General features: G+C 44.8%; 1 protein-coding gene across 1 annotated transcript; it reads left to right on the forward strand.

Annotated features, from left to right (window-relative positions):
- The first annotated feature begins 974 nt into the window (after positions 1-974).
- On the forward strand, positions 975-9,518 carry WFDC8 (WAP four-disulfide core domain 8). The gene is made up of 5 exons (XM_043553853.1): positions 975-1,582; positions 4,429-4,569; positions 5,842-6,009; positions 8,197-8,337; positions 9,315-9,518. The coding sequence occupies exons 1-5, from the start codon at positions 1,399-1,401 to the stop codon at positions 9,452-9,454; spliced, it is 774 nt and encodes a 257-aa protein (XP_043409788.1). The 5' UTR covers positions 975-1,398; the 3' UTR covers positions 9,455-9,518.
- Positions 9,519-9,727: the final 209 nt, after the last annotated feature.

Genomic DNA, 9,727 nt, shown 5'->3' on the forward strand with positions numbered 1-9,727 from the left:
TAAGTTACCAAGCCAGGACCAAAAACCAGTTGTCACTGAGTTTGGGGCCATAATTGCCATTCCGAATAGTCCAGGCATTGGCTGTAACATTCAGAGAGGATACAGGATTAGAATTCTGGTGGCGGGGTTGGGAAACGATAAATTGCTGCAAGTCTTCCCTCTTAGGCAGCCACGTAATACGGTTCAGGAGATCTGGAAAGGACTCCTGGCAAGGTCTGAAGTTCCATCAATAATATAGGTGCATTCTGGGCATAATGACGTTCTCTGTCTCTCTCTTTCTCTCTTCCTGTCTGCCTCCATCCTCTCTTGCTGTTTTCAAATTGAATTTATGTATTTATTAATCTTTAAGTTTATTTATTTATTTTCAGAGAGACAGAGAGAAAGAGTGAGCACCCACGAGTGGGGAGGGGCAGAGAGGCGGGGAGAGAGAGAATCCCAATCAGGATACTCTCCGCAGGCAGCGGGGGACCAATCTCACAAACAGTGGAATCAGGACCTGAGCCAAAATCAAGAGTCTGATGCTCAACCAACTGAGCCAGACAAGTGCCCCTCAAAACGCATTTTATTTTTTTTTTAATTTTTTTTTCAACGTTTATTTATTTTTGGGACAGAGAGAGACAGAGCATGAACGGGGGAGGGGCAGAGAGAGAGGGAGACACAGAATCGGAAGCAGGCTCCAGGCTCTGAGCCATCAGCCCAGAGCCTGACGCGGGGCTCGAACTCCCAGACTGCGAGATCGTGACCTGGCTGAAGTCGGACGCTTAACCGACTGCACCACCCAGGCGCCCCTCAAAACGCATTTTAGTTTGAGAGGTAACACTGTATGGCCTTATCAGTTCTTCACATCACAAAATGAAACAGTACATAAGGACCAGGAAGAGACATATGGAAATGGGATTGAGTGAGTGGGGGAGGGTCGTCTATGTATGAGATGCTCTAGGAGTATCAGAAGCTAGGCTTGGATAACACAGAAAGGAAATGAGGGATCCTTTGGTTAACCCTCGGTCATCTGGGACTTTCTTGCTCCTGGACCCAATGGGACATCTCAGGCCCTCCTGAAAGTCTCCTACCATCAGTTTCTTGCCATCAGTGGAGCAAGAAAAAGGTGTTCTCTCGTGTCTGGGGTTGCCCTGGGAATGACAGTGGGCAGACCAGCCCTGCAACTGTTCCAGACAAATCCCTGTGATCACTGATATGTGACCTCTCATGTAGGAGTAACACAATGGGCGAGGGTCCCGTTGAGACACGGACCATTACCGGGACAGAGAGTGGGGCCAACAGGAGGGTCCTGGGCTTGAAGGGCCTGCCCTACTCTCCACGTGACCTCAGACAACCCCCTTCCCCACCGTGTATCTTGATTTCCTCATCTGTGAACTGAGGGAAGTGTGGACCATCTGCATGGTTCTCAGCACACCCTCTGTATCTCTGTCTGGCTTGTGCCTAATCCCCACGCCTCTTGTCACCCCACACAGGCACCTTCCTGTCCACAGTTCAGTCTTCTCCCCAAGGAATGTAGTGTTCCTGCTGCTTCTCTCTCTCTCTTTGGAGGAGACATCTTCATCGCCAATGAAAAGAGTCAAAGGTGGGTTGAGGAAAGCTACGGCTGCCCCTTCTTCAGGAGGCCTTCCTGGGACTGAGAGTCAGACAGCAGGCAAGGACTCATGTCAGATGAAGGAACTTCTACTGTGGCTTCAGAGGACTAGCCCTGCTCACCCACCCTGGGACCTTTGAATCCTTCCCTGACTGGAGCCCCCAAATTATTTCCTTAACTTTGCCTCATTTGTATCTTTTCCAAGTTAATTTTTTGGAGGTGAATCAAACACTGGGGAGGACCTGAGGTCAGAGGACAGTAAGGAGGAGGTGGCACAAGTGGAAAAGAGACATGGGCGGAGGTTGGGAGCTGTCTTGGAAGTGGTGGCCAAGAGGGGAAGCCATGGGACTTGGAGAGAGATTAGGAGGAGGAACTGACCCAAGTCCATGTCTGACAGGATGCTGGGGTGACAGAGAGGGAGGAGTGAATCTCAGGGTTCTCTTGATAGCCTGGGGGCATATTGATGCCAATATAAAGATGGGAGCAGAGAGAAGGAGGCACTGCTAAGGCATAGGGAGATGCTAGTTCAGTTTTGTACATGTGGGAAAAGAGGTCTTATGAGATACCCAGGTGTATGTTGCCAGGTGGTTGGATATGTGTCTTAGCTGGGAAGTGGGGATAGGTCAGGAGGAAGGCATAGGAACCACAGATAGCATCGTGGGAATGGATGTGGTCTGTGGGAAGTATGTGTCAAGGAATGACAGCAGAGAGCAAGACCCAAACTTTGGGGAGCATTCCCAGTAGCTGCAGAGGAATCCCCAGTTTGTGTGCTTCAGGGGAGACCACATGGACAAGCTAAGTGGCTGGAGAAGGCTGGCTGGGAGGGAGGAGGATTCTAAGTGGGAGCTGAAGCTGACAGAGGGGGAAGGAACTAAAGTGTAGAACCCAAAAAAGGTTTAAATGCCCCCAGAAGCAGGAGAGAGGTGGGCCTGGGTAAAGTCAACACTAGTGAGGAGACATTTGTCTTTATAATTCCAAGATTTCTGTGCCTTTTTACCTCTTTGGATGTGTCCCTCTTTGATTTGCTTTGCTCTCTCTGTGCCCAAACCTCGAACAGGGATTCCCAAATAGTAGCCTACATCATGATGCCTAACTGCTTCGGTGTCACCAGTGGCACTTTAAAAAAGTTGAGTCCCTTGGCTTCACTTTCTTGAGATTCTGATTCAGGACATGGTCTATATATTCTAAAGGATGCACAGGTGTTTTCAATACACAACTCGGCATTAGGAACCATATACTCAGCCTCAGGGCATCCTTGGAGGGTGCATGAAGGGTGGTATGAAGGCTAAGAAATATAACTGGAAAGTACTAACAATTTCAATTCATCCTTCATCCACTATATTTTCTCATCTGACTTCATATTTTTTAACCTAAGAAAGTAAGAGGGTGATACTAATGATAAATATGGTCTTTCCAATGCTAAACTTCTATAACTCCAAGTCAGTGGTATCCAAAAGGATCATGCTTCTCCAGTAGATCTCACTGGAGGGATGCTCAGTTTAGAGCCTCATTGCCCCTGGCACAGGGTAGTAGCTATCTCTGGCTGTGTAACACACTACCTGTAGTTCAGAAGTCTGGTGTGGTGCGTCTGGCTCAGGTTCTGTCTCTGTTCAGGTTGTCACCAGGCTGACATCCAGGTGTCAGCCAAAGCTGCAGTTTCCATCTGGGACCCAGGGTCCTTGTCCATGCTTACTAGCTGTAGCAGTTGCACTATTGAGGTTGCTTCCAGAGGCCACCCTTAGTCCAGGGCAATTAGCTTCTTCCATCCTCAAAGCTACTAATAGCATGTTAGATTCCTCTCACCCTTCGAATCTCTCTTACCTCTTCTCTGTTAATCAGGGGAAAACCCCTCCTTTTTAAAGGACTCGACAGCTTCGGTCTGGCCCACTCAGATAATCTCTGTATTTTAAGGTCAATTAACTTGGGACTTTGCTCCCATCTATGACATTTCTCCACAGCAGTACCTAAATTCATGTTTAATTCAATAACCAGAGGATGGGAATCTGGGGGGTGCAACTTTAAGATTCTGCCTCCTACCGGGACGGATATGAGGCAGCCATGTTTAACCCTCCAAAGGGAGGATGCAATCCCATATCTGCCATGCTGTTCCCATGTGGCAGGTACTGTGATGAGTGCATTACAGACATCATCTTCCTTAATTCTTATAAGCAGACTGTCAAGAAGAGATTGAAATTCTCATTTTATAGGTGGAAAGCTTAGGACTCAGAAGGAAGACTTTTTTCTCCAAGATAACTGAGCTAGTCATGTTGGAGTCAGGCTCCCACGCCAGGTCTGTCTTATAGTGCTCCTCTCGCTGCACCATTCCTGCCCACTTTAAAGATAACTGTGAAGTTACATAGTGGAACTCAGGTTGTTCTCGAGCTCACAAGGAGTCAGGGGCCCAAATTGGGTATCGCGACCACAATATTCCTATTTCCATGATATTTACACCACTCCTTACTAATTTCCCTGTCAACTGAGATACTGGAGGCAGAGGGATTAGACATTAAAATATTAAGTTTTAAGAGGAGAGAGGAGTTCCCAAACTTAAGGTAAGGCTCCTGGTCCCTATTTAACTCCCTGCTGTAGAATCTGAGATGCTTCCCTTCCCTTTCCTTCTTCCAGGAAACACAGTTTCCTGATTCAGATCAATCTAAATGAGCTACAAGTGGTGAGAGGCAGACCCAGCCCATAAGATAACCAAAGCAAGCACTGAGGATGGAAGGCAGAGGAGAGGGCTGAGGGAATGTCACTATTCCCCTTTGCCATGGGGGGGGGGCGGGGAGGGAGAGCTGAAACTCTCAAGGGATGTGAATGTGGACATTGTTCTCTTGCAGAGAAACCAGGAGTGTGCCCCCATGAGAGGATCACCTGTGAAACTAAAGTTCCAGATTGGTGCCGAACTGATGGGCACTGCGTGGAACAGATGAAGTGCTGCTCATTTGCCTGTGGGAAGAAGTGCATGGATCCACTCCAAGGTAGTGGCACCAAGGCTGAGGGCCTTTTGAAGTGTCTTACTTCCTGCCCCGAACTTGCTGAATGATTCCCTTGAATGGTAGGACAAAGAGGCCAGGGCTCATGATTTTCTCTTTTTCTAATAATATTCCAACCCTCAAGTACAAACAGTGAGTCTAAGCATGGTGGATGGCAACTGGATAATATTGATGTTAGTCTTCTTGGTTCAACATTCAAGCATTCACAAATAACTAATACTTGTCGTACACTTCCTATGTGTCAAGAGGCTATTGTTGCCACTGTGGTAAATGTAAACCCCAGTCAGCTTAGATGCTGGTCTTATTTTTGGACTCTTTGGCCTTCAAAGAGGTTTTCTGGTAACTCAAAGTATAGAGCATCTCATAAGAGGAAATTGTGCATTATAGATATAGATATACATTTATTGACTCAAAAAATATCTACTGTTAGTGTCCTTTGGCCAAAGACCACCAGGAACACATATGTATTTGAACAAGTTGGATTTACTACTCATTGCAGTGAGGGAGAATGTTCACCATAGACAACCTGAGAGATCTCAGTAAGAAGCTGTTGGAAAGAATCTACTATGGGATTGAGGCTTTGACTGAGTAATTTGCAGGGGTGGATTTGGCCTATATGGGGTGTTGTCAGAAAGTGGGGCAATTTTATGATTATCTCATGTGATCTTATCTATAGAGAAGGGAGGCTAGACTGAGGATAAAGCCATAATGTAGAGAAACATAAATCACTCATAGATGTTGGGTATTCTGTGGCTTTCACAATTACTGTTTTTGGTCTCCCTTTATCATGGTCCCAGAGTGACCTTGTTTGATGTAGCTGTCTGGTGAGCTGGTTAATATCTGACAGGGGCACACCATGGCTCAGCTGTGAGCTCTGATCAATTTCCAAACATGAGAGATTGGTTTTTTTTTTCCCTCTTGATATTTCATTCTATCTATGTGCCAGGCACTTTGTTAGGCATTTTGGATATAGTCATTGAACAAGTCTTGTCCTCCCAAAGCTCAGGCAGTAGAGAAGAAAGATCAGCTCCAAAGCACCTCATATGCTTTTCACTATGACTTTTGAAAGGTGTGAATGATGCTCAGAGATTCAATGCAACATAGAGTATTTGTAGTAGAGCTAGGCTAGAAATTTTATTGATGATGGTCTCCTAATCACTTGGATCAAATACCAAGAACTGCACAAAGGTGAGGGCCTGAACCCTTCTTTGTTTTTGCTACCCTTTATGTTCTTCCCTCTTTGTTTCCTGTCCTCAGAACCCTGCAGTCTACCCTCAGACCAAGGAAACTGTAACAGTAATATCATGCACTGGTATTTTGACAATAAACATCGCCTCTGCAAACCCTTTACCTATGGAGGTTGCTATGGGAATGCTAACAACTTCATCAGCAAGGAACACTGCATAATGGCTTGCACATTAATTGGTAAGACTTATATGCCTGGCTATCTGAGGGCCTAGTGGAACTGGAAATAGTACATCAGAATATTCATATGCTCAGGCTTTAAGGTTAAAATGTTTTGTTCAACTCTTAGCTCAATAATTCACTGAACAGGTGGTCTTGGGTCAGTTTCCTGTTTCCATGAGCTTCAGTTTTCTTGTCTACAAAATGGGGGGTCATGATAGTATTGACCTGATGGAGTTGTTGTGCCAGGAAACTGAGATAGTGCACATACCTGTTGAGTGTTACCTAAGTACTTACTCAAAAATGAAACATAAGCAGGTCATCTCTGGTTTCCCAAGAAGTAGGGATAGAGCATGGAGTAGGTGAAGAATAGGGTGGAGTGAAGGTGAGGGCTGTGGATTAATTCCTTACTATAATGACCATTAGCAGTAATGTTGGGAGACAGTGTCTTACAGAGCTTAAGTGACAAATGATGTAGATAAAAATCCCCCTTTTCCCACTTACTGCAAATTTCTTCACCTGTTTGAGTTTCAGTTCCCTCCCCCATAATACTGGAATAACAAAAGTCATTGCTGAGTTGTTGGTATGATTATATGTGATCAGGACACAAATATTTGACATGATGGCTGTTCAGTAGTGTCAGTTTGCTAAATGGTAATAATTGAGGTGGTGGCCGTTGATGTTCAAAATGCACAGCACTGTGTGACTTTACAAAGCAGCACTAGAACTTTGACCTCAGGTTCTGCAATGCAGGCTGAAATGTATACCATCACCTCCATTTTACAGACAAGAAAACAGAGAGGTAAATTTAGTTGCCCAAGGATTCACAGTGGGTCAGGGGTAGATCTGAAATTTCAATTCTATAGGCCTAGTGAGCCTGAATGGCCAAGGCAACCTTGTGGCCTGACCCTTTATGGGAGGCTGTAAGGAATTATGGCACTATAAACTAGACCTTGGCTCTCTCTCAGAAACCAGAAGAAGAGGTCAGGGAAATTGGTTTGAGCTGGTTTGTGGGAAATTTATGTTTAGACCTCAGAAATAACCTAACAATAGTTTTGAGAGTCAAACACACCATGGTCTGTTAGAATCTGACCTGAGGAGGAAGAAGAAGGACGAGGAGGAGAAGGAAAAAGGGGAGAAGGGGGAGAAGAAGAAGAAAGAGAAAGAGAAGAAAGAGGAGGAGGAGGAAGATAAGCAGTAGGAGGAAGAAGAGGAAGAGGGAGGAGAAGGAGAACAGGAAGAGGAAGAAGAGGTAGAAAGAGAAGGAAAGAGAAGAAGAAGGTGGAGGGGAAGAAGAAAGGAAGCACCTCCTACCCTCATAGAATTTGCAATCAGATAAGGACAACAGAAAACATGAACAAAATTCTAAAGAATTCATTTCAATACCATCTCTACCCTAGTGACTCACACAGTGGTATCTCCAGCCTGAATCTGACTCCCAAACTCCAACTGCCTTGTCTTCTCCTCCATCAGGATCTCAAAAACATCTCACACTTCATTTGTTTAAGAACCACTCATCTTGGGGCGCCTGGGTGGCGCAGTCGGTTAAGCGTCCGACTTCAGCCAGGTCACGATCTCGCGGTCCGTGAGTTCGAGCCCCGCGTTGGGCTCTGGGCTGATGGCTCAGAGCCTGGAGCCTGTTTCCGATTCTGTGTCTCCCTCTCTCTCTGCCCCTCCCCCGTTCATGCTCTGGCTCTCTCTGTCCCAAAAATAAATAAAAACGTTGAAGAAAAAAAAAAATTAAAAAAAAAAAAAGAACCACTCATCTTTGCTCTCCCATCTCAAACCTGCTCTGTCCATACTTCTCTCCAGCTTGGTTGAAAAAACAAAACAAAACAAACTTCTAAGTAACCCTTGATGAATCAGCATTGCGCTTTCTCAATCCACATCCATTGCATTAGGAAATCATTTTAGATCTACCTTGAAAATAGATCCAGAATCTGACCACTTCTTACCACATCAACAGCTGCCACCCTGGTCTGGGGAGTCATATTCTCACCTGGGGCTTCAAACACCCAGCCTTACTCTCTTTCTACTACATCCCAGGAGATGGTGAGGCATTACATTCCTTCACAGTCTACCAGAGGTCATCAGGGTAGAGTGAACCAAGTGACAGAAAGAGATACTAGTTTGGAGGGGAAGGTAAAGCTGTTTAAAACAGTGAGATGGGCTGGGGTTTGAGAGAACTCACATCTGCTCTTGTTTTAGTCAAGAAAGGACATTGCCCACTCTTCCCTTTCAAGAACCGTATGGAGTGTTCATCTCTGTGTAAGAGTGACATCGATTGCCCCCAAAGTGACAAATGTTGTGAATCCATGTGTGGCTTTGTTTGTGCCATGGCCTGGACAGGTGAGGACTGGGGGTATACCTCCCAAAGTCTCCAGGGCATATGCTAAGGATGTCATGTTGGCCCATGGAATAGGAGATACCCCTTCAGTTGACCTTAGGGGTCTCTTGGGAACTTTTCCTTTTTTGATGCCCAATCACTGCTCTTGTGTTGTTGTGCTGATCTCAGGAAACTTATTTGCTAGGCTTCAAAGACAATCATGCATAGTATCACTCCCTATTTTTCCCCATGAGAACTTATTTATTCTAAGTCTCATCTTCAATGGCTGACAGGTGACAATACCCACTTATTTGTACAAAAAAATGATAACCATTAGGTACATTCCTAATAAGCCCTTATGTCTGCACAGAACTTCAGAGCATGTAGAGCATATCCACATCCTGTAGGTATGCTGCAGTAATGATTGGCAGCAAAATGTTGTTGGGGCAGAAGTGAACTCTGTAGTTTCTGAGGTTAGGCCTCACTCCTGCATGTAGTGCTGAGTTAGTATAGTCTTGTCCCAGAGATTGTTAGTGTTTTGAGGTACAGCACAGTATGGTGGAAGAAATCCAAGTCCTTTCAACTGACTTCAACTCTTCTACTCATTTTCATTATGGCCGTAGACAACTCATTTTCCCTACATGATCCTCAATTTGTACAGTTTATATTTAAAAAGGAAGTTCTGGGTGCTCTCCCATATTCCTTTTATCTCTGGTAATCTGGGATCAGATAACCCAAATAAATCCATTAGCTCTTTGAGGGCCAGCAGGAATCCTATCAGATTTTGTAACTCAGAGATGTCAAGCCTTTTTGATACTCCTCAAATTGTTAGCCATAGAAAGTTGATACTCTGCCTTGTACAATCTATTGTTACTCTAGGGGGAAGGGTAAGAGACTTCATCAGAAGAAAGCCCTGTTTAGGGTTCCCCAAATCTCCCAACTTTGTCTCAAACTATAATCAAGTATTTCAAGATCAAGTGTCTTATTTTATCCCATAAAGCCAAATCAGGTTTCTGCCCACACAAGCCTGTGGTGTGTTCCACATTTGATAGACCCAAGTGCCTTCAGGATAATGATTGCCCAGTGTCACAGAAGTGCTGTTCACATTGTGGATTGAAGTGCCTGGAACCTCAAAAATGAATAGTAAGTGGAAACCTTGCCAAGCTGTCTTAAGAAGTATAACAATATTTTATTCCATTGATCTATGTGTCTGTTTTTGTGCCAATACCATACTGTCTTGATGATTACAGCTTTGTAATACAGCTTGAAGTCTGGAACTGCGATGCCTCCAGCTTTGGTTTTCTTCAATAATACTTTGGGTATTTGGGGTCTTTTCTTGTTCCATACAAATTTTAGAATTGTTTGTTCTACCTCTGTGAAGAATGCTGATGTTATTTTGATTGAGATTGCATT

Source organism: Prionailurus bengalensis, chromosome A3 (assembly GCF_016509475.1).
Source record: "Prionailurus bengalensis isolate Pbe53 chromosome A3, Fcat_Pben_1.1_paternal_pri, whole genome shotgun sequence".
NCBI classification, from domain to species: domain Eukaryota; kingdom Metazoa; phylum Chordata; class Mammalia; order Carnivora; family Felidae; genus Prionailurus; species Prionailurus bengalensis.